The sequence below is a fragment of the Rana temporaria genome, chromosome 10 (genome assembly GCF_905171775.1).
Source record: "Rana temporaria chromosome 10, aRanTem1.1, whole genome shotgun sequence".
Lineage (NCBI taxonomy): Eukaryota > Metazoa > Chordata > Amphibia > Anura > Ranidae > Rana > Rana temporaria.
This window is the reverse complement of record NC_053498.1, coordinates 120,949,610-120,973,565: the sequence shown is the minus strand read 5'-3', so window position 1 is coordinate 120,973,565 and position 23,956 is coordinate 120,949,610. Positions and strand designations below refer to the sequence as shown.

Here is a 23,956-nt window from a genome sequence, read left to right as displayed (position 1 = left end):
GATCCCTGTAGATCCCCCAGTGGGAGAGCACCCTTGCTTCACACCATTCTCGTGGAAACCGATGTGTGCATTCCAGGGATGCAGAAAGCCAAAAACCAGAAGTGATATTATGTGCAGAAACCATGGACCAACACGTTTCATCCCAAACAGATGTCCTCAAGAGGCAACTTCTGAAGACGTCTGGATGGAACGCATCGGACATGGTTACTGCATGTAAATGTATGTAAATACAGTTTTTTGGCTTTCCTGGATGGTGGACCTCATGTTGGCTTTCAAGAGAACAGTGTGGAGTGACAGTACTCCCCTACAGAAGCAAGCGATGTATTCTAGGTGAGTGGAATTGGTTTATTGATTTCTTTTAATAAAGTCTTATGGTTTTACAGTAGGCAAAGAGTTCCCCTTCTGTGTGATTAGTATGTTTTTACATGGTCCTGATATGTCAGAAAGAGACTGAGGCATTGCAGGTGGATTATAGGGCTATCATACTGGATTGTTTGTGAATACTGGGCCAGATTCAGTTAGAATCGCGGCGGCGTAACGTATCGTAGATACGTTACACCGCCGCAATTTTTCATCGCAAGTGCCTGATTCACCAAACACTTGCGTGAAAAATTACGCCCGGCGGCCTCCTTAAATTAGGCGCGCTCCCGCGCCGGACCTACTGCGCATGCTCCGTTTCGAAATTCCCGCCGTGCTTTGCGCGCAGTGACGTCATTTTTTCGAACGGCGGCACGCGTAGCGTAATTCCGTATTCCCGGACGGCTTCCGCAAACGACGTGAATTTTTAAATTTCGGCGCGGGAACGACGGCCATACTTTATACAGCAATACGTTTGCTGTGTAAAGTTAAGGCACCCAAAACGACGACTAACTTTGCGACGGGAAACTAGACTAGTGGAGACGTAGCGAACGCGAAAAACCGCTGTGGATCGCCGTAACTCCTAATTTGCATACCCGACGCAAACTCCCCCCAGCTGCGGCCGCGGTACTGCATCCTAAGATCCGACAGTGTAAAACAATTACACCTGTCGGATCTAAGGGCTATCTATGCGTAACTGATTCTATGAATCAGTTGCATAGATACTCTGAGAGATACGACGGAGTATCTGAGATACTCCGTCGTATCTCCACTGTGAATCTGGCCCACTGATCCTAAGTGCCATTAGACCTTTCTCGTATTGGAGTATCATTCATCTCTGGTTGTGAGTGGCCTAGCTGGAGCAAGCGAGCTCATTGAATAAGTATATTTTTTACTACGCTAAACAAAAAAGGTGTCCAAGCACCACTCTGATATGTTTTTGTAATACGTTTTAGTTAAATTAGTTTCATCATTGAGATAATAAGTAGCATTCAGTATTTATAGACAGATATAACAGTTAGTGGCAAGGAGCTTTGTACATGCCACTTGCCTCTCAGACCAAATTTCGGTGTGACGTGGGCTCTGTGTATATTTAATGGTTTCATTTTGCCCACAGTTAATTTATAATGATCCTCTCAAAGATACTTATGTACTTTCCATAATGAGCGTCCATATTAGACCTCATTACTATCACTTCCACAGGTGCCCTGACATCTGGCACTGTCCGGATAAGTATAGAGGGGGCTGAGATTCTACTTGGTGAGCAGAGCAGTGAAGAAAAAGAGCGTTTTTATTTAAACTGGTCATTGCTGTCAATACACCAGCCGTCATCTATCCAAGCGATTTTCATTTTTATCTTTTGTTTAAATTTATACTCTTATTTTTTTTTGGGGAACTGTTTTATATTTTTTGTTATTTAAATTAAACATAAGCATGCAGTACAAGATGCGTGCATGACAAAGGATTCAAAGAGCACTATGAGTTTTCCTTTCAGACTATCTCCTTCTAATTCAAAGTCTGTGCAGAGCAGGGAGGGGGATGAGACATTGTCAACTAGGGTTCCCCCAGGGGTTCCTAGCAGTTCATTGAGTTGTGGCCGATTGACCTCCCATCTGATGGTGCCTGCAGAACCCTGGTTCCATATGGAACTTGACAGATCCAGTTTTCATGACATGATGCTCTTAGTTGTTTGTAAGGCCCCTTGCACACGGGGCGGATTCGCTTGCATCGGTCCGCCGGCTCAGCGGGAGATCTCTCCGGCGGATGACAGGTCCCTCTCTGCTTACTGAGCGGTGAGGGGCTTGTCGAGCGCCACTGTCTCCTATGGAGAGATGTCCATTTTCATCAGCATGTCCATTTTCATCAGCATGTCCATTTTCATCAGATCTCACCCGATCCGATCGGCCATGGACGGATGGCCAGGTTTTGGCATCCGTCTGATATTAGCGGATCAGATGTCAGCGGACATGTCACCGCTGACATCCGACACTCCATAGAGAAGCATGGAGCGGCCCTTCAGGTCCGCCGAAAAAACGAACAGGTGGACCTGAACGGTCTGGCAGTGTGAAAGGGGCCTTAGGGTGACATTCTGACTGTCCTTGTAAGAGATGCATTCTTTAACCACTTAAGACCCGGACCTTTAGGCAGCTTAAGGACCCGGCCAGGTTTTGCGATTCGGCACTGCGTCGCTTTAACAGACAATTGCGCGGTCGTGCGACGTGGCTCCCAAACAAAATTTACGTCCATTTTTTCCCACAAATAGAGCTTTCTTTTGGTGGTATTTGATCAACTCTGCTGTTTTTATTTTATACCTCAGTCCCGATAATGCAGGCAATGTCCCGGGATCACAGAGCCATCCTTAGATGAGCTACTATGTCTGTGCAACAAGTCGTGTATTATGGGCATCAAGGGCGCAAATGGATGGTCCCTGCATAAATAGAGGTGGGATTTTTCTGTGGCACTGAGGTAAATTGGCAGAGTCTGGCCAGGGACTGGGAGAGTCTGAAGTGAACTTTGGGGGGGGGGGGGGGTAAACTTTGGGACTGGAACTGAAATGTTGGCATGGGTGCCTTCCCCACCCCTACATGATATAGTTAGTGATTGGTGTCTAGTGCTACCTCATGGAAGGAAGGAGATTCAGTTACATACTCCCCCATACCTAGAAGTTCTGGGTATTTGTCTTCTGGTGTAAAACCAGGCTAAAATATCATACACATTTTGGGTAGTCAGACATTTTAAGACTCCGGAACAAAGTGGAGAATTGAAGAAAGTTGGCGACTTACGTGTTGACCACCTTCCACCAGAAGTCCAGAATTTTCTTCCCCCCCACTCCAGGTAGCAGGGCTTTGGGAACATCTTCTAGGAAGCTGTATAATCCGCTCTGGTCATTCTGTATAGGAGATTAAATTAAAATATTTGGCCTTCATTTAAAAATAGTGATTGTTTTAGCTAACCAATTTTTTATTTATTTTTTGCATTAGAGGAATGTGAATAATAACTCCCTACCCTGAGCAGCCTGTTCACTTCTCCAGACCAGCTTTCGATGACATCTGGACAATTTTGTCTTTTTTATATGCCATGCAGCTTGTTGTGATATGTTACAGTGTGTCAGGAAAATGTAACATTTCCTATTTGTGTTCAGTGCACATCAATGCACAGGGTTGGTGTGAAATGAAACCTTAGGGCACGGATCTTCAAACTACGGCCCTCCAGTTGTTCAGGAACTACAATTCCCATCATGCCTAGTCATGTCTATGAATGTCAGTGTGTTACAATGCCTCATGGGATGTGTAGTTCTAAAACAGCTGGAGGGCAATAGTTTGGGGATCCCTGCCTTAGGGCATAAGGCAGATTGACTTGTTCTTGCATTAGGGCTGTGTTAGGCAGTGTGTTGGTGTGAACGAGTCCTCATTAACCAGTGTATCCCAAATAATCAGTTCTGTAATTAAATGTCCAAACTTATTTCTGATATTTGTGCTATATGGATTTACTGTAAGATTTACCCCTGGGCCCCCTGAACCATCAAAAACATCCATTGGGCCCACAGAATTACCTCTTGGCCCTCAAAATGAACCTAGAGCCCTCAGAATGTCCAAATAAGCCCCTAAATGTATCCATTGGACCCCCAAAATGACCTCTGAGGCCTCGTACAGACGAGGGGACAGTCCGCTGAAAACGGTCCGCCAGTTTTGGAATTCAGAGAACCTGTAGGTAATTCTGAGAGTTCAGGGTATAATTCTGAAGGCCTAGGGGGTCGTTCTGAAAATGTGGTAATTTTTGATTACACAATGTACTTCTGAAGGCTGAGAGTGTGAATGTGAGGGCCCAGGAGGTAATTCTGAGGCCTGAGTCCTCAAAATTCCCAAACAGGTTCTCAGAATTCCAAAACAAGCCCTCAGAATTACCTCCTGGGCCCTCACATTCACACTCTCAGCCTTCAGAAGTACATTGTGTAATCAAAAATGACCACATTTTCAGAACGACCCCCTAGGCCTTCAGAATTATACCCTGAACTCTCAGAATTACCTACAGGTTCTCTGAATTCCAAAACTGGATCCAAGAATTACCCGTGGGACCTTTGTATGACCCTCTGGGCTTTAGAATAACTCCCTGGGCTTTTTTTTCTACCCCCAGGCCCTTAGAATGAACCCCTGAGCCCTCAGAATTACTCCCTGAACTCTCAGAAATAACTCTGGGCCCTCAGAATTACCCCCATGCCTTCAGTCCCAAACAAGATCTAAGAATTACGCTCTAGACTCACAGATTGATCCACTTGGGCCTCGGAATGACTCCCTGGCAATCAAAATGATCCTCCTGGACCCTCAGAATTAAACCTAATGTACAGGTAACAGTGAAACTGTGTGTAGAGTCTTTTTGCATCTCGCAGAAGATATAAAACAAGTAAATAAAGTTCAAGGCACAGTTTTTACATAAACAGAGCCGAGCTCTTACCCCAGTTTGAGTCCGCGCCGTTCTCGGAACCTCCCGCTTCTCCTCTCTATAAGTACATTATATATTCCTCTGGACACTTCTCTAGGGGCTCTGTGACACCAGTTCTGGGACTACAATGCTGGGGTCACTGGGCTTTTAGTGAATTCTTTATAGGAATATACAATGCATGCAATATATAATTTCAGCTTGTAGGCTTGGCTGTCACCATAGGACTGAGTTGGGGTCCCAACTGAGGTCATGGACAGCAATAGTGATAATTTGTTCCTCACTCCATCCAAAATAAGACTAACATTTTTGAACATGTAAAATGCAGCTTCTGTTGTGATATTAAAGATTTTGGATGTTATGCAACTGTGAAAGTTATCGGGTAACATTCACCTTCGGACTGAGCAGAGAAGGCGGATCGGGGAATGTTAAGCCATGAAAATGGATCTGGTATATTGTTATTTGTCATACCAAAGCTTTGAAGGAGATCTGGAGGAATTTTGTTTTAGTCTTGAGCAGGGGTCAAGTCCTGGGGAAAAAAGTGTGGGAACTCCCACCCAAGATCCACTCCCCCACTAAAAAAAATAAAATGATACGTTCATATGCATAATTACTAAACTGCATGTTTTTTTTTTCAATCCACTGTACCTTAGTAATCCTTTATGTTACGGGCCGCTTCCTGTATATGGATTCATCGGGTAGTGTGCGGGTATTCCGTCACTTCCTCGATGCCGCAATGTCTCCTGGGAGTTTTTGTCATTGTTCCCAGGAGACCTCCACAATGTCTCCTGGGAACAATGACAAAAGCTCCCAGGAGACATTGCGGCATCGAGGAATTGACGGAATACCCGCACACTACCCGATGAATCCATATACAGGAAGCGGCCAGTAACATAAAGGATTACTAAGGTTCGCCTGCCCCTGACAGTGACTCGAGCTGGGCATCGCCGCTTAGTGAAGAATTGGCTCGGGCGGCTCGGCTGCTCTCGGCTGCTCTAGTCCTGCAAAGGGAACTGAGTTCCTGCTGTGAAAAAAGTGCAGGAACTCCGTTCCCGTGCGTTCCCGCAGGACTTGAGCCCTGGTCTTGAGTGAAGGGATAAAGGGATAGAGCCATTGCCAGGGTTCTTATTTCTGTTGTTCTCACCTATTAGGGAGATTTCCCCTCACTTCCTGTTCGTGGAAAGCTTTCAGCAGTTTATTACAACTGAAAATGGCAAAACCTGATTCTGTGTTCCTTTACTTGGGAGGACATAAATCCCATGTGTGGTCACTGCACCTCCTTGCTAAGTCACAGCTCCAACTCCAAAAATGAACCAGGAAAAAAAGGGCAGTCCAGAATTCAATGCAAATATTCCCCATTATGCATCTACATGAACAGACTTCATCATTGTGTAATGCAGGGGTGCCCAACCTTTTGAAGAGCGAGGGATTGGAGGTAGGCGAGCGTAAACGGACATCTGTCGCTCTGTAGAGGTTCATTGAGGGTCCTATTTGGTTGGGCTGATCGTGTGAAAAGGGCCTAAGACTGCTTTCACCCTGATGTGCTGCGGTTTACCCACAACGTGGGTGCAGCATAATGCACCTGTGTCTATCCTGCGGGTTAGCTTAACTTTGCCATAGACTAGCTGTAGATAAAGCATCGGCCTATGGGGCTCTGCTCCGCAACCCCTTTCTTCCTCTACCACTACCATTTACAACACTGATGCTGCAGTATGGCGGGTTGGCAACCTGCGATCTGGGCTTGTCAACCCACCATTCCAGAGCAGGAGGTCGCGGGCCACATCAGAGGGCTCCGCGGGCCACATGTGGCCCCCGGGCCACTGGTTGGCCACCCCTGGTGTAATGGAAGGCATGGACAGACACATTGGGGTTGATTTACCAAAAACTGGAGGGTGCAGCTCTGCATAGAAACCTTCCAGGATTTAAAAAATGTTTTTGTCACAGCTTAATTGAACAAGCTGAAGTTAGAAACTGATTGGTTACCTTGCACAGCTGCACCAGATTTTGTACTCTCCAGTATTAGCAGTGACGGCCCATCCATAGGGGGTGCACGTGTCCGTCCCCCCCAATCTACATGTTTTTTTTTTTAAGCACATGATTAGAGCCTGATGCCGCGTACAGACGATCGGAATTAAAAAAAAAAAAAAAAGTTCGATTTGAGCTTATGGTCGGAAATTACGACCGTGTGTAGGCCCCATCTGACTTTTTCTGTCGGAATTTTCGACAGCAAAAAATTGAGAGCTGGTTTTCAAATTTTTTGATGGGAAAAGTTCCTGTTGGAAATTCCGATCGTCTGTATGCAATTCCAACACGCAAAAAAAAATGCATGCTCGGAAGCATTGAACTTAATTTTTCTCGTCTCGTCATAGTGTTGTACATCACCGCATTCTTGACGGTCGGAATTTTGGGTGACCGTGTGTATGCAACACAGGTTTGAGCCAAAATTCAGTAAAAAAATAAAAAATCCACGGCTTTCTTGTCGGAATTTTCGATCGTGTGAACGTGGCATTAGGCTCTAATTGGCTTAAAAAAGGGGTGAGCTCAGGGCGCAGAGCACTGCATTCCTCCCCCCCTCAAAAAATGGAGCACCAGCCGCCACTGAGTTTTAGTAAAACAAACTGAAAAATTCAGAAAAATACTGAAAAAAACATCAAATGCAGCCACTGTGCCCATCATATGCGGCCACTGTGCCCCATCAAATGCAGCCACCATGCCCCATAAAATGCAGCCACTGTGCCCCATCAAATGCAGCCACTGTGCCCCATCAAATGCAGCCACTGTGCCCCATCAAATGCAGCCACTGTGCCCCATCAAATTTCAGCCACTGTGCCCCATCAAATTGCAGCCACTGTGCCCCATCAAATTGCAGCCACTGTGCCCCATCAAATGCAGCCACTGTGCCCCATCAAATGCAGCCTCTGTGCCCCATCAAATGCAGCCTCTGTGGCCATCAAATGCAGCCTCTGTGACCCATAAATTGCAGCCACTGTGCCCATCATATGCAGCCACTGTGCCCCCCGCCCGCTGTCTGACCGGCACGTATCCCATGACGGGTGACGGCGGTGAGCTATGGGACAGGTAGCAAGGGTCAGGCGACGGCTCCTCTGTCCTCTGTGCGTCGCTTCCGCTAGCTGGCTAATGGGATCACCTGTGCGGTGACGTAAAACACCACGACAAGCCGAAAAAAAAAATTAAGTTCAATGCTTCCGAGAATGCGTCGACTTGATTCTGAGCATGCATGGATTTTTCTCCGATGGAGTTCCACGCAGACGATCGGAATTTACTATTGTTTTTTTTTTCCCCCATCGGAAAAATTTAAAACAGGTTTTATTTTTTTACACCGATGAAAAAAAGTCCGATGGGGCCCACACACGATCGGTTTTCCGATAAAAAAAAGTCCATCTGACTTTTTTCATCGGAAAAAACAATCGTGTGTAGTGTACACGGCATAACTCTCAGCCCTGGTTCACACTGATGTGGTGCAAATTTAAAGCGGTACGCGGTGCGAATTCGCATTGCGATTTTTTTTACATCGCAATGTGAATTCTGCTTAGCATGTGCGGTTTCCATGTGATTTTAGTGGGAATTTTAGAGGGGTGGTCACATCTGTGATTTTATCTTCTATAAAAACTAGGCAAGAAAAAATAAAATAATACTGTATATATAAACACCCTTCATAATGTTTTTTTTTTTAACATGACATGCAAATATATGCTTTTTGGATCTGCGTAGGATTTGCATAAGTGTGAACCCAGAATTATTATCTTATAGTAAATAAACAGTAGAAATAATATGAGATAAGAAGTGCAAGAGATGGACCTTGATGTGACTCTCTAGCAACGTGCCGTGTCCTGCCACCAGCAGTATGCAGATCATCGTGTCCTGCGCTCTCCGTGTCCCCGGTGCCGCCTCTTCTGTACAAAGGTCAAGGCTGCAGAATAAAGAGAACCTGTATTAGCTGCCGCTGGAACTCTAGGGCCCACTATAACCGAAAACTTGGCTGTTCCTCATCCGTCCAGCTGCACATCTCCTCCTCCATGCCAGCTCTGCATGGTGTATAGTCCATCCCTCCCATCCCCCCTCTCTGTACTACCCTCCTACAGCCCCTGTCACACCTCCTCCTCCATACATTCCATGTGTCATTATACAAAGGGACTTCGCAGACTCAAAAGCTCACAATATCCAATTCTGAAGAGATCTGAGGAATGTATCTTTATGTATCTGTCCTTCCGTGCACACAGTACAAGGCTAAGCTGCTCTGTACTCTGACTCTCCTCCTATGTGACGCCTCCTCTACGTCACCCAACTCCACCTTCCGTCATGTCTTTGCTGCTTAGGAGTCGCACTCAGGCTTTGTCCCTGGGTCTAGTTAAATGGCAATCTATTATGTCTGTCAGAAAATGACCTTTATACACTCATCCTGTCCTGTTATACCAGCATTTCGAGACTTTTTTTTTTTACAAATATAATTTTTATTGAACTCCAAGAAAGGGTAGAACCCAGATAATACAGGAATAATATACAATCAGTTGAACTTATAATCAAGGTAAAAGAAGGTATTTAGGGGAATTTTTTTTTAACCTTTACAACCCCTTTAACCTGCCTGGCGGTATCCCCGAGCGTGACTCGGGGTGGGTTTTTCATGCTGCGATCGGTAGTCACGCTAGGGGTAGCTGTGCAGAGTGTGCAGCGGCGCGGCTTACCTGCTCGCAGCATCCACAGACAAGTTACTCACCTTGTCCCTGGATCATGCGATGTCTCTCCGCTGTGTGAGCGAGCGGGTCCTCCTCGCTCGATTCACAGTGTCCCCGTGACGTTACGGCGCACGGGGGCGGAGAACGGCGCCAAATTCAAAAAAGTAAATAAACACAATACACACAGTATACTGTAATCTTATAGATTACAGTACTTTATGTAAAAAATACACACCCCTTGTCCCTAGTGGTCTGCCCAGTGCCCTACATGTTCTTTTGTATAATAAAAACTGTTCTTTCTCCCTGCAAACTGTAGATTGTGCAAAAGTGTCCCTTTATGTCAAAAATGGTTTTAGAGCAGCTAGAAAACAGCGATAATAAATTATAATCACTTGCAGAATTGTGCGATAGCAATTTGTGGGGAAATTCGTCATAAAAAAATAAAGGTAATGACAGCGACAATTCTGCAACTGAGCAAATTTCAGTGATTTTGAGTTGATTACATTATTGAATAATTGTTATTATAATTATATTATTATTTGTTATAATTATTTATAATTATTTATTATATCATAATTTATAATTTTGTTTTTAAAAAAAAAATCATACCCGGGATGCCTACAAGACTAGTTTGGTCAGATTTAAGTGAGTTATTCCTAAAAATTACAGGCCTACAGTATAAAACGCCAAATTTCCTTGCAAAATAATTGTACCACTTTTGGTAAGTAATTCCAGACAGAATCATACCGCCAGGGAGGTTAACTCGACAACTATCATGAAAGGTCGGTTCGTCTGCTAGTGTCTCACACATTCACATTAACTATTATATGATTACATAGCTCCCAACTGTCCCTGATTTCGAGGGACTGTCCCTGATTTGGAGCAATGTCCCTCATTCTTCTCATTTGTCCCTCATTTTGGTCTGATCTATATAGATGTATATAAAATGCACTTTTTATCTATCAAAAAGTGTTTTCCAGCCCTAAACCTTTCATCAGATTTCTAAATAGCTGCATTTGTAAATTCCATAAGCCAATATAAAGGAATAGTAGTGATTAAAAAAAGCACTTGTGGGTTTAACCAATCTTGTTTTTTTTGTACAATTCTCCTTTAAGGGGGCGTGCCAAGGGGTGTGTCTTATGCCTGCATACTTTTGTTGATAGGTGTCCCTCATTCCCCTCTCAAAAAGTTGGGAGGTATGTGATTATTAAGTAGGGACACAGGGTTGCCCAATCTTCATTTCCGCTTTACCATGAATTCTTAGAACAACAGAGAAGAAAAGAGAAGAGGTAAAGCCCGGTAGGAAGGACCAGGAAAGAGGGGAAGAAGGGGTAGGGGACAGGATGACGATGGTTCAGTTCCGCAGATTTAGATAGCTGCGTAATTCCATTTCATTACTTATGTCCCAAAGATTGCCTTTCCCCTCGTCTGAAATTATTTACATGTTCCAGAGACTCCAGGTCTTTGCGTATGTTTTGCGTTGACTTTGCGCTGGAAGAATCAAATCTTCCATCCTATTGATATCCTCCACCTTCCCTGGCAAAGTCTCCGTGGTCGGTGGGCATTGTTGTTTCCATTAGAAAAGATGCAGAATTTGGTGGCATTAAGTAAATGTCTAAATGTAGACCTCAAATTATTCACCAAGATCTTGGCTACCCACCTGGCACAGCATCTCCAGAAGTTAATTCACCTTGATCAGGTGGGCATTATCCCCTCCAGAGAGGCAAGGAATAATACTCTGATCACCAATATAAGGGGTCATGTCACTACTGGCCACCAATGTAAAGGGGTCTCTTCTACTGTGACCTCCAGTATAACGAGTCACTTTACCACTGATCACTAATGTAAGAGGGTCACTCCTACTCTGATCACCTATGTAAGGGGTCACTTCACTACTGGTCACCAACGTAAACTTCCGTAGAATGCTCAAACATATATGAAATAAATCTCTAAAAAGAATTGTGAAAGTCCGTAAAGTGGTTCAAAAATGAGATAAGTCACACACTTGGGGGTGCCAGTAAAGGAAATCGCAATAATCACCACAATACAATCGTTATCCACCACCACATAAATTTGCTGCTTACCAAAGCCAAGCTAGAAAACCAGCCTGTAGGATAATTGCAGGTATCAGCCACACTTCACTGGAGACTGGATGCACTTCAAACACTCAAGTTTTTTTTTTCAACCGTATACCCAGAAAATAAGAACACTCAATAGTGTAACACAGTATTGCCCAATTTTATTAATACCAAAGATGTGCACTTACATATGTAGCGCTACCCCCGCAGGAGCCGCTGGATAGATTTGGGATCTACTCTCATTAATTGATTCACCCCCTTTAAATGGCTCGAAGCCTCCCTTGGCACACCAGATGAATGCAATAGTATTGTGTCCCCTACTTAGCTAGGGCCACAATAACACATATAAAACATGCAATGGCGATATAATAATACCGTTACCTTCTTCAACTTGCGGCTCCCAAAAGTAAAACACACCTCACACAGTTAATATAGTAAAACCAAAAGGTTAGCTTTACTTGCATAAAATAAAAAGGGGTAAAGGGGAGTTGAACAACAGGTTAAACATACATGAGTATTGGTATAAGAATGACTCTGCAAGCGTCCCTGCAGTAGTCAGTAAAACACGCCTAGGAACTAATACACACGAGTCTATAATTAAAGGAGTTCTCTGACCTAAAACTTTTAACCCCCGCTGTGCCCGGGCTGTAAAAATATACAAAATAAACTGTCACTTACCTGCCTACGATCCCCCGTAAATGAAAGTTTATTTTGTATATTTTTACAGCCCGGGCACAGCGGGGGTTAAAAGTTTTAGGTCAGAGAACTCCTTTAACTGTAAGTAATCTATGCTTGCGAGCTCCCCCTAGTGGACAGTTCCATAAAACACGTGTGCAGAAAAACCCTGGCCAGGCCTGGCTCAAATAGCTTCAGAATGTACTTTAAAGAAGAAGTCTATGTTGCAAACGTTGGTGCACTTTATTTGTAGTCCAAAGAAAGGGAATTAAACTCAGTCTAAGGTACAATCAACACAAATACGGTGAATCGATCCTCCAGACAGCACTCAGTCAACATGCACAGCGTGACTTTCGGATGCTCTTTAAGCCGATCAATAACCGTATGCCTTTCTGAGATGTGAGGTACCGTAAGTCATAAGGCTAAAGAGGGTATAGAAACTTGGGCAAGTGCCCACTCACCCGAACAGGCCTAGTCCGCCTGAGCTCCTCACAAAAGATGAGCTGCTCCGCAGCCACGCCACAACACTGGGCCTCCGATGTCCAGCTTTCCACGGCTCCGGTCAGCAGTTGGTCAGCCTGTCCGATCTCCTGGAACACGAGCTGGACACACTTGAGCTTGCTTCCCTCCGGATGGTTGGTCTCCCGCTGGATCCAGGCCCAGGCTTCAGGCCTAACAGCTCGGCTGTAGTGCTCTCCACAGCTCCGCAGAGGAAGAAGTCCCGGTCCCAAGAGAGAGAATTCAGCTCCTCCTCACCTTTAAGTAACCTCCCCCATAAGGCTGTGTGGGGGGTGTCATGTGCTCCAAGAAGGCAGGGCATTGTGGGAAGTGTAGTCTATTCCTACTAAGTGTCAATGGAGTCCATCTCTCCTGGTACTTCTAGTCCCACAATGCATTGCTTTTAAAGAAATATAAACACGTATGTACAAATGTAACTAGAACTCCAGTGGGGATTCAAATCTTCATCGCTATCAATAGTCCATAACAGTATGACCCCGCTACACATATAAAAAAAGATAAAAACGGCATCCATATAAAAGGCGTCCGTATAGTAAAAGAAAGCCGGCCGGCACGCAAGCGCCCTGTCCACCTGCGATGACGTCCGCGCATCCGAAAGTACCATCCTGTGTCACTACACACTGTTGCCTGATGTATGTTACATTTGGGAGGGACACTGCTGAGCCCACGCCCTCTCCACCAGTCCAGCATGTGGGCAGGTGCAGTCTACTTTCTTCACTGCAGGTGGTGCTCAATGCAGTGGCTCTGCAGCTGGAGGGGAAGTCAAGAGAAACGCAGCTCCCATAGTTTCCTGGGGAAGCACCCAACTGGGACACTGTCAGCAATCTTGAGTCAAGCAGAGCCTATTTAAGGCCCTGTCTCCTAGGCCTGTTATGCTAGTTGGTACTAGGGACAGGTATGCCACCTTTTAACAGGTATGCCACTTGTTAACTCCTTCCTTCCCGTTCCATGTGGCCAGGCTATGGGTCTTTATAATGTAGGTTCAGTGCCGGTTGCTACGGGAGACCTACCGCTGGGGAGGGAGCCAAATCACTGACCCGACTTGCTACAGGAGCACTCCACCAAGATTTCTCAGGCAACAGTGGCTTGATGTAAGTATCAATATCCAATAACCTGAGGGCTGCTGGTATTGCTGTTGATCACGCTAGCAGTCCATGCTATGTACAATTAGAGCTGTGACCTTCAGGGTGCTGCTACAGTGGCTGAAGTTGTTCTCTGATTGGACGAGGTAGAGAGGAGTGACAGTGACTTCATGATCTGCGTCTCATCCAATCAGAGAATTCTGTGTATGATGTGGTGGCTGCATTATTTTCTTTTTCCAGGATAAGTACATTTTCTGCAAGAACAGCTAAATAGAAGTCCAATGTCCTTGCAACCTGTGAACTGAACTGAAAGCACAACATGTCTCTCACAAGGAGGTTGGCTGTAGCCGAGGTGGTCACCCACAGGTATCTTCAGACAGGCTCCAAAGAGCAAACGAGCCTCTGGTCTGAATGTCCAGGTAGCGGCAGAGGTCCCATGGCTAGGCATACAGGAAGGTGCCTGAAGATACAGGGCCATCCCACTGGAAAGGTAGTATTCTGAGGCCAGCTAGCTTATTGCCTACCTATAGTGCCTGAGGCTTAAGATGGAGCTGAGTGCTCTTGCACTTTTATCTAGTGACTTGCATGCTAGGATCAACAAAAGCTGCAACACATTTTTTGAGTAAGGGCTACAGATCTACTTTTTCCCCCTGGAAAAATGGATATGGCCAATTTTGTTTAATGCAGCACACCACAAGGTGCAGAGGACTCACATCTATTGCACTATGCTATAACATGAATGCCATGTGCTGCTCTGCCTTAGTGCCCCAGGATGGCATTCAAAATGCGTCGCTGTACATTTTACTTCTCAATAGTGGGTCCTGGGATGTTTTGTCAGGCTCTGACATTTGCATCAGCCCATATCATCCCTTATCTTACCCTACATAGTCATGCCGTTGTCAGGGTCTATCATAGACCAATAGTTTGCTACGTTTATAGTACACATAGTCCACCCCCTGTTCTCTCCACATCACCCCAACTCCATGACATCACAATTTGACACCTCTTCCCCCTCAACTCAGCATACAGTATAGGAGGTGGGAGGGCGACAATTCATTACAGTGAGAAAATATATATAGTCACAGAGGAAATACCACATCGCAGAGCGAAGTTATGCTTGTCGCAATTCTCTCACCGAAGACCACAAAGCAACAAAGTTAACCCTTTCCAGGTCCAGGCTAAAAATGTGCTTACCACTGCATGGCCCCTGAACATGGACCAAAGAAATGTCCCTCCATTAGGGCCCCATCACACATGGCCGGTTCCAGTGTGGTTAGTATGAGTATTGTGCAGTATTTTGTGGGTTAACAGTGCTTTGTGCCAAAGAACCCTATTCATTCAACATAGGCTGCCAACACATGGCAATGGAACAAAACAGTGTGTGTGCATTGTGGTCCTTTGGTAACTACTGTTCTGTTGCATTCAGGGCCCATTGTAATCGAATGGCACCGCACATTAGACCAGTTTTACTCCATTGCACAGGTATAAAGCCAACTTTAAAGGTCAGTCCACGCAAAAATGATCAGTTAAGTTACAGGTGGAGACCAATGAACTGATCACCTGCTAATTAGTGTCTCCTGGAAGATCCAGGAGGTCAGAACCATCAGCATAAGTATTAAGCGAAGATTTTTGATATGCCGATAATCAACCAAATCCAACCCTATATCCATGTTGTTAATTGGATTTCCAAAGCCACTTGCCAGCCTAAAGGGATCAAGTAAACGATTCCCTTAAACTCCTAACCTAAGGTGACCAGATTTTTAAAATGAAATCCGGGGACTTTTTTTTTTACTAGTAGTGGTGGCAATCAGTGACTCTCTGCCCATCGTCGTGCCGCTCCGCCTCACAGTCTGTCAAGTCTCACTCTCCGGGCCCGACTACTACTGGGTAGGGAGCGGAGGAAGATCACTCCACCAGGGAAGGCAAGGAGATAGGCAGGCAGGCAGCTGGCCGGGACTTGAGCCAAGGCAGAAGAACATGCGAGCGAAGCTGAATGGGCATGCACCCGAAATTAAAGAAATATTCCCTCCGCTCAGACCAGCACATGATCATCAGAAAGGGGCACAGATAATGGAAAAATACACCCCCCTAAGCTAGTAGGAGCGGCAGAGCGGGGGTGTGTAATTCAGAATTATCTTTTTAACTCTGCCCCAGCCCCTGTTTAAAGCCAATCCGGGGACAAAACCAGGGACAGACTTGGTCCGGGAACAGTGTCCTCAATCCAGGGACTGTCCCCGGAAACCGGGATGTCTGGTCACCCTATCCTAACCATTCTCTTCCTTACTAATACTCAACTCTCCTACCTGAGCTGTTGGCCCGGATACAGGTAGCTGTAACAAAGCTTACCTGTAGGTAAAATTAATATCTCCCAAATCTGTTGCGCCAGAATGGAGGGCTCCCGCAGGCATGCCTGGGAGTGACGTCATCGCAGCTCTGGCCACTCATACCGATGACGCTGCGAACCCAGAAGAAACATGCGGTGACTGGGCGGCCCTGTGGGAGCTTCGTTCTAAGGTAAGTATTTCATAATAAGCTAGTGCATACTAGCTCAATATGCCTTTGCCTTACAGGTTGTTGTTTTTTTGGGCATACAACTGCTTTAAGGGAGATTTATTTGCAGTGTAACAAAATCTATCCGAACACCGCAAACATAAAAATATTAGTGAACAAAAAACCCAGTGACAGAATACCTACCTAAACAACCTAACAAACAGAAAGCCTAACTAACTATATACAATATATACAGGATGGGGAACACAGAAAAGCAGGGGAAAACTGGAGGAGCAGGAACCAGAAGGGAAGGGGGAACCAAAACTGGGATCAGAAACAAAAGGATAGTAGGTACAAGGAAGCAAGGTACAGGGCAGAAGCAAGATCATGGTCAACGGCAAACAGAATCTGGCAGCAACAAAACACTGCAGTGAGAGGCACCAGTAGGAGTATGGAAAAACCTAAATACCCTGCCAGCAGCCAGCATCAGGTGGAAACTGATTACTGGAATCTGTTGGCTACTGGGAGACACCAAAACTACAACCTTCCACTCTGGGAAGCACAGTGCCACCAGCAGGTGATCAAGATCCCGGACAGGTGAGGATGTCCAAAACCATGAAACAGATTTCATTTTTTTAAATCAATGGTTTCATAAAACATTGCTTTGGACTCTGCCCATTCGTATGGCACTCCTTCTGCTTACTGTATAGGTTTTTTGGGGGTATTTTTTGGTAATTCTGAGCAGCATAATCAAATCATGAATAAGATAGCCCTGACAACACTCCATGCCAGTAATAGAATATCTAACTCCTCTGTTTCTACTTGAAGCTCGGTCAGGCAGTTTAATGAGTAGGAGAAGCTCTGTGAATCACTTTGAAGAGGAAATAGTTTGGGGTATTTTTCATGGTATGAATTAAGCTGTTCTCTGTGTCCTCATAAAACCCTTGTTTGTGCCTTTTGGCCCTTTATTTGCCCACCTGTACTCCAGTGTAACAATTGCATCAACACCCTGAAATTACATTTTGTGGGTTTATTGAGAAATGACCGGACTCAGAAAGGTCATGTGTATTTGTCATTTTGGGAAGTCCTCATGGTTTCTCATCAATGCCACCAATGCATAAAGCCTCCGCATGTGTGAACAAAAAAAACACAAAAGAGAGGGGAGATTTGGGGACTTTAAATGAGATGCGTTTTTAAGCAAACAGTGGCCCGGATTCAAAGAGATCTGCGCATTATTTACGGAGGCGCAGGGCAACGATTTTGCCCTGCGCCCCCGCAAATTTGCTCTGCTGCCCTTGATTCACGGAGCAGAAGTTCCGTGAATTGCGCGGGCGCACCAGCAAAATTGCCCGGCGCTAGAGCACGCAATTTAAATGATCCCGTAGGGGGCGGGAATCATTTAAATTAGGCGCGCTCCCGCGCCGAGCGTAGAGCGCATGCTCCGTCGGGAAACTTTCCCGACGTGCATTGTGGCAAATGACGTCGCAAGGACGTCATTTGCTTCCAAGTGAACGTGAATGGCGTCCAGCGCCATTCACGAATCACTTACGCAAACGACGTTAAATTCAAATTTTGCGACGCGGGAACGACGGGTATACTTTAGCATTGGCTGCCCCTACTATTCGAAGGGGCAGCCTTACGCTAAACACGCCGTACGGAAACGACGTAACTTGCATACGCAGGGCTCGCGCAACATTGTGAATCGGTGTTAGTATGCAATTTGCATACTATACACTGAGCACAATGGGAGCGCCCCCTAGCAGTCATCGCAAGAATGCAGCCTAAAATATGCGTGGCACAAGAGCCTTATGCCACGCAGATTTTAGGCTGCAGTCGGCGCTACGATGTTCCTGAATCAGGAGCATTCGTAACGCCGGAGCAAGTAAGCAATTGCGCTGTGTAACATATGGTTACACAGGCGCAATTGCTTCTTGAATCTGGGCCAGCAAGTATAAATAAAGTTGTAAACGTTTTTAATCAGGCTCACACTTACCACCCAAACAGCAAGCCAAATTCATCTGTCCAACTGTGTATGTTAAAAGCAGAGGATTGGTTGCATGCATTTGCAAGTACATGATTAAGCTGCAGAGCCATCGACAAGGCTCTCTGCGTTCTGCAGTCCTAACTAAACTTTTAAAGTCTCCTCAATAGAGGCATATAAATACTGATGGGTAGATAGAGGACAGGTGACTAGGGGTGTGTCCCCGCCTCCACCTATGCTTGGTATGGTAGTAAAGAGCACTAGAAAAAAAACGCATAAGTGTATAAAACGCATCTCCATCCTTGTATGGTATAAAGAAAAATAGCATAAAAAACACAAACCTAAACTTATACTAATAGGATATCACTTATGTGGGTGCATGCATTACTTGTAAAGAGTCCAGTGGGAGGTTTGGCCAAGAAAAAAAAAAAGAACAAAAAATAAAATATTCCTTCAAGCTGTTCTGAAGCCTTGTGAAGGATCCTTGGCTCTCTGATTGGTGGCTATCAAAAAATAGTTTATAATTAATTAAGGTCCTGCGTCAACAGGCTTTGGAGTTGTGTCAATGGCATCAGTTTGAGACTCTTCAGAGATCATTCAGAATTCATTAAAGTTGTTGTATACCTCTTTAGCACATTTTTACCTACAGGTAAGCTTATAATAAGGCTTACCTGTAGGTAAAATTAATATCTGCTAAACCTGTACGGTTTAACAGATATTCACCTTGCATGCAACCGCTGACGTCAGTGGCGCATGCGCTCTGAAGGTCCGGCAGATGCTGCCAGAAAAACAGAGCTTCTTGCTGAAAAGAAGACTCCCGCGTGCATGCGGGAGGGACGTCATCGCGGCTCTGGCCACTCATAGTAGGTGAGGTTGAAAAAAGACAAGTCCATCAAGTCCAACCCATGTGTGTATGAATTACATTGTATATCAGTGTATGTTGTGGTCATTCAGGAGTTTATCTAATAGTTTTTTTAAACTATCAATGCTCCCCGCTAAAACCACCACCTGTGGAAGGGAATTCCACATCCTTGCCGCTCTTACAGTAAAGAACCCTCTACAACCCTCTACACAGTTTAAGGTTAAACCTCTTTTCTTCTAATTATAATGAGTGGCCACGTGTCTTATTAAACTCCCTTCCACTGAAAAGTTGTATCCCTATTGTGGGTCACCATTACGGTATTTGTAAACTGAGATCATATCCCCTTTCAAGCGTCTCTTCTCCAGAGAGAATAAGTTCAGTGCTCGCAACCTTTCTTCATAACCAATGTCCTCTAGTCCCTTTATTAGTTTGCCGGAGCCGTGTATCCGTAAGAATCGCCAAGGCAAAATGTCAGCTCCCTCGGCGGTGACCTGGGACGGTGCGGGGGCTTCGTTCGAAGGTAAGTGTTTCATAATGAGCTAGTATGTGGTGTATTATGCCTTTGCCCTATAGGTTTCTTTTTTTTCTTCTGGGTATACAACCGCTTTAACGTGCATTTGACAAGCAGGTGACCTGCTTCTCAACTTCATTTGGCCTGCTTTAAGTGGGCTATGCAAATCCCATAGACTTGTGGGAATGCAAAACACATTGGAAACACATTGTCACAGGCAATATCTTTTTTTTTTTTTACAGTTTGACAGCTGTAACATGCTGATATTGTCTTTTACCACAGCCACCATATGGCAGGAATCCATAAAGCAGGGCAACAGTTCACAATGGTAGAAATCCCTGTGTGGTAGCGTACAACAGACATGACAATATTTATGATGTGGAAAATGCAACAATATAATGTGGACACAGGTCACTCAGCTACCAGGCACATCTGTCTTGAGACTTTGCCAGATGCCGGTCATTACACACTACTGCATCTCAAGTCTGCAATTCACACCTTCCCCAATTGGGAATGCTTAAATAGACTGCTGGACCTTAAGGCTGCATTCACATCTAGGCGTACAAAATCGCGGGGTTTTGTCCCGCGAATTGCGGCGACAAATTGCGGCGTTTTGTACCGCGATTTGCGGCGACAAAACGCCACGATTGTGAATGCAGCCTCACCCCCTCTATGGAGATGGTTCACATCTCCTATGCCGAACGCCGAAAGCTGCCTGAAAAAAAGGTCCGGGACTTTTTTTCAGGCGTCAGGCGTACGGCGTTCGGCGTGGAGATGTGAACCTGAAATCGCGCTACTTCAAGTAAAGTAGCACGATTTCAAAGTAGCATCAGTGTGAACCAGGGCTTAATGTCAGTTATATTATGTACATTTAGGAAAGTATCCAGGCCTTTCTTAAAGCAATCTACTGAGCTGGCCAGAACCACGTCTGCAGGGAGTCTATTCCACATTTTCACAGCTCTTACTGTGAAGAAACCTTTCCGTATTTTGGAGATGACATCTCTTTTCCTCTAGACGTAAAGAGTGCCCCCTTGTCCTCAGTGTTGACTGTAAAGTGAATAACTCAACACCAAGTTCACTATATGGACTCATTATATATTTGAACATGTTGATCATATCCCTCCTTATTCACCTCTTCTCAAGAGTGAATAAATTCAGATCCTCTAATCTTTCCACATAGCTGAGCTCCTCCATGCCTCTTATCAGTTTGGTTGCCCTTCTCTGCACTTTCTCCAGTTCCCAGATATCCTTTTCGAGAACTGGTGCCCAAAACTGAACTGCATATTCCAGATGAGGTCTTACTAATGATTTGTACAGGGGCAAAATTATATCTCTCTCTGGCGTCCATACCTCTCTTTATACAAGAAAGGACTTTGCTCGCTTTGGAAACCGCAGCTTGACATTGCAAGCATTGTGCTGACTCCCCCTGTGACAAAAGATGTTCACAAAACTCTGCGACACCACCCAGAGTCTTAAGGCCGCGTACACACGGTCGGTCAAAACCGATGAAAACGGACTGAAGGACCTTTTCATCGGTCCAAACCGATCGTGTGTGGGCCCCATCGGTCAAGTATCCTTTGGTCAAAAAATTTAGAACTTGCTTTAAAATTGAACCGATGGACGCCTAACCGATTGGTCAAAACCGATGGTTAGTATGCAAAAGCATCGGTTAAAAATGCACGCATGCTCAGAATCAAGTCGACGCATGCTTGGAAGCATTGAACTTTGTTTTTTTCAGCACGTCGTTTTACGTCACCGCGTTCTGACACGATCGTTTTTTTAACCTATGGTGTGTAGGCACATCAGACCATCAGTCAGCTTCATCGGTTAGCCGATGACAACGGTCCTTCGGACCGTTCTCATCGGATGTACCGACCGCGTGTACGCAGCCTAAAGATTACTGCTAAAGCTCAGTTCCATCAGGTCACCTTAATAAAATAGATGTTATTTGCTCACTGTGAGTGCCAGTCTGTCACTCTTCCTACAAGGTTGACCATCTTTGTGCCGCAACCTACTGTGATCTCTTCAGCCACAGAAATATTCAAGGCACCCTACACCTAAACCCCATGCAACACGGCCCTAAAGGGGCACTCTGACTAATATTTTTTTTTGTCCACCATGTTCTACAGCTGCCTGAAACATGAGACTGTTAAGCCCTGTACACACGATCGGATATCTGAGGGAATCTAATCCGATGGATTTTTTCGTCGGATATCCGATGAAGCTGACTTTCATCAGTCTTGTCTACACACCATCAGTCAAAAATCCAATCGTGCCAAAACGCGGTAACGTACAACACTACGACAAGCCCAAAAAAATGAAGTTCAATGCTTCCGAGCATGCGTCGACTTGATTCTGAGCATGGATTTTTGACCGATGGAGTTCCATACAGACGATCGGATTTTTCTATCCTTTTTTTATCCATAGGAAAAATGTAAAACATGTTCTATTTTTTTACACTGATGGAAATAAAACCGATGGGGCCCACACACGATTGGTTTGTCCGATGAAAACAGTCAAATCGGTCCGTTTTCAGCGGACAAACTGATCGTGTGTACATTGCTTTAGAGTTAATTTATTTTAGTCTTACATAAACCCAGGGGGAATAAAGACCATCTTTCGTTTTCTATCAAAATCTTACAGCTTTTCATACAAAAAAAAAAAAAAAAAAAAGTCAGCTGTACCATGCTGGATTCTGTAGCCCATGTAGGACCAATTTATATAGAAAGTTATTTCTGTCTCATTAAGTGGTTTCCTATAGCCACAGAGCTATAGGTCTCAGGTGGGGGGGGGGGGGGGGTGCAAGCTTGTTTGTGAACTTTGTGGTAAGACTGCGCAACTCACTTTCTCAGGGTGGAAAGACCGCTTGTTCTCCATCAACATACTGATGTCACCGGTCTTCAGAGACTTCCGTAACCCCCCAACACCTAAGACGTGAAAACATTTGCATAGTCTGGAGGAAGCTCAGAAAGGGAGAAGTGCAGACAGGACTAATGATCGTGTTCGCACTGCTCTGTGTGCTGGGGGCTCTGCTCAAAGGGGAAGGTAAGTCCATACTGCTGAAAACAATACCCTTACCATAGTATTTACTAGTATGCCAGGAAGATCCTTATCCCCAGGGTAGACATTGCCTTACCTAACCCAGATGGTGATGCATTCAACATTGTATCTACAAGTACTGGAAAGTAAAATGTAGTTCTTTGTTTCCTTATCAAATATTATAGGCCAGGGGTCTCCATACTTTCTAAACAAAGGGCCAGTTCAGACTTTAGAGGGGCCAGACATTGGTGTCAGTGGGAGGAATAGTGCCTAATCATTTATAGTGGGAGGTATACTTCCCCATCATTGCTGTCAGTGGGAGAAATAGTGCCCCATCATTGGTGTCAGGGGGAGAAATGATACCTCATTGCTGGTGTCAGTGGGAGGAATAGTAACCCATTATTGGTGTCAGTTGGAGAGATGGTAACCCATTGTTGGTGCCAGTGGGAGGAATAGTAACCCATTATTGGTGTCAGTTGGAGAGATGGTAACCCATTGTTGGTGCCAGTGGGAGGAATAGTGCCCCATTGTTGGTGTCAGTGGGATGAATAGTGCCACATTGTTTGTGTCAGTGGAATGAATAGGACCCCATCATTGATGTCAGTGGGATAAATAATGCCCACTCATTGGTAGTGAGAGGAATAGTGTCCTGTCATTGGTGTCAGCAGGAAGAATAGTGTCCCATAATTGGTGTACATGGGAGGAATAGTGCCAAGTCCTTGGGGATAGTGAGAGGAATAGTACTCCACAATTGGTTTTAGGAGGAGGAATAGTGCCCCATCGTTTGTGTCAATGGAAGGAATAGTGTCTCGTCTCAGTAAGGGCTGGATAAGGCTGCATTCACACTATTTTGCCGCAACAAATTGCGGCGTATCGTACCGCGATTTTTTTACAACACATTGTTGTCTATGCCGAACGCCGAAAGCCGCCTGAAAAAAAGGGTCCGGGACTTGTTTTCAGGCGGCAGGCGTACGGCGTGAGATGTGAACCATCTCCATAGACAAGAATGTAAAATCACCCCTCCAGCGGCACGAGCGTCGGGCGTAAATACGCGAAGGTGTGAATGGAGCCTTAAAGCAAACACATCTGGCCCCTGGGTCGCAGTTTGGAGACCCCTGTTATAGTCTAAAATAGTGCCAGTGGATTGAATATATTACTTGCCACATTGGAAAACTTGAAGCTGTAAATCTTTGGCACAAGATATTTTGGGAGGAGAAGGTGAGGTTTTAAG

At 45.1% G+C, this 23,956-nt stretch overlaps 2 protein-coding genes across 5 annotated transcripts in view; one reads left to right on the top strand and one right to left on the bottom strand.

Moving 5' to 3' along the window:
* Positions 1 to 23,956, bottom strand: part of LOC120915549 (probable glucuronokinase 2) — a 185,975-nt gene that overhangs the window by 47,831 nt on the left and 114,188 nt on the right. The window contains exons 1-3 of one of the 3 annotated variants that reach the window (XM_040326129.1): positions 12,703 to 12,896; positions 8,614 to 8,725; positions 3,141 to 3,247 (exon numbers count right to left, since the gene is read on the bottom strand). In XM_040326129.1, the coding sequence (XP_040182063.1) occupies positions 3,141 to 3,247; positions 8,614 to 8,670 (164 nt within the window). In that variant the 5' untranslated portion in view covers positions 8,671 to 8,725; positions 12,703 to 12,896. Of the gene's footprint in view, positions 1 to 3,140; positions 3,248 to 8,613; positions 8,726 to 8,909; positions 9,020 to 12,702; positions 12,897 to 23,956 lie in introns of those variants that run through there. The other 2 variants (XM_040326130.1, XM_040326128.1) reach the window with 2 other exon arrangements.
* CRTAM (cytotoxic and regulatory T cell molecule) overlaps positions 22,656 to 23,956 on the top strand; it is a 58,046-nt gene continuing 56,745 nt past the window's right edge. For both annotated transcript variants that reach the window (XM_040326132.1, XM_040326131.1), the window contains exon 1: positions 22,656 to 22,731. In XM_040326132.1, the coding sequence (XP_040182066.1) occupies positions 22,680 to 22,731 (52 nt within the window). In that variant the 5' untranslated portion in view covers positions 22,656 to 22,679. The remainder of the gene's footprint in view (positions 22,732 to 23,956) is intronic.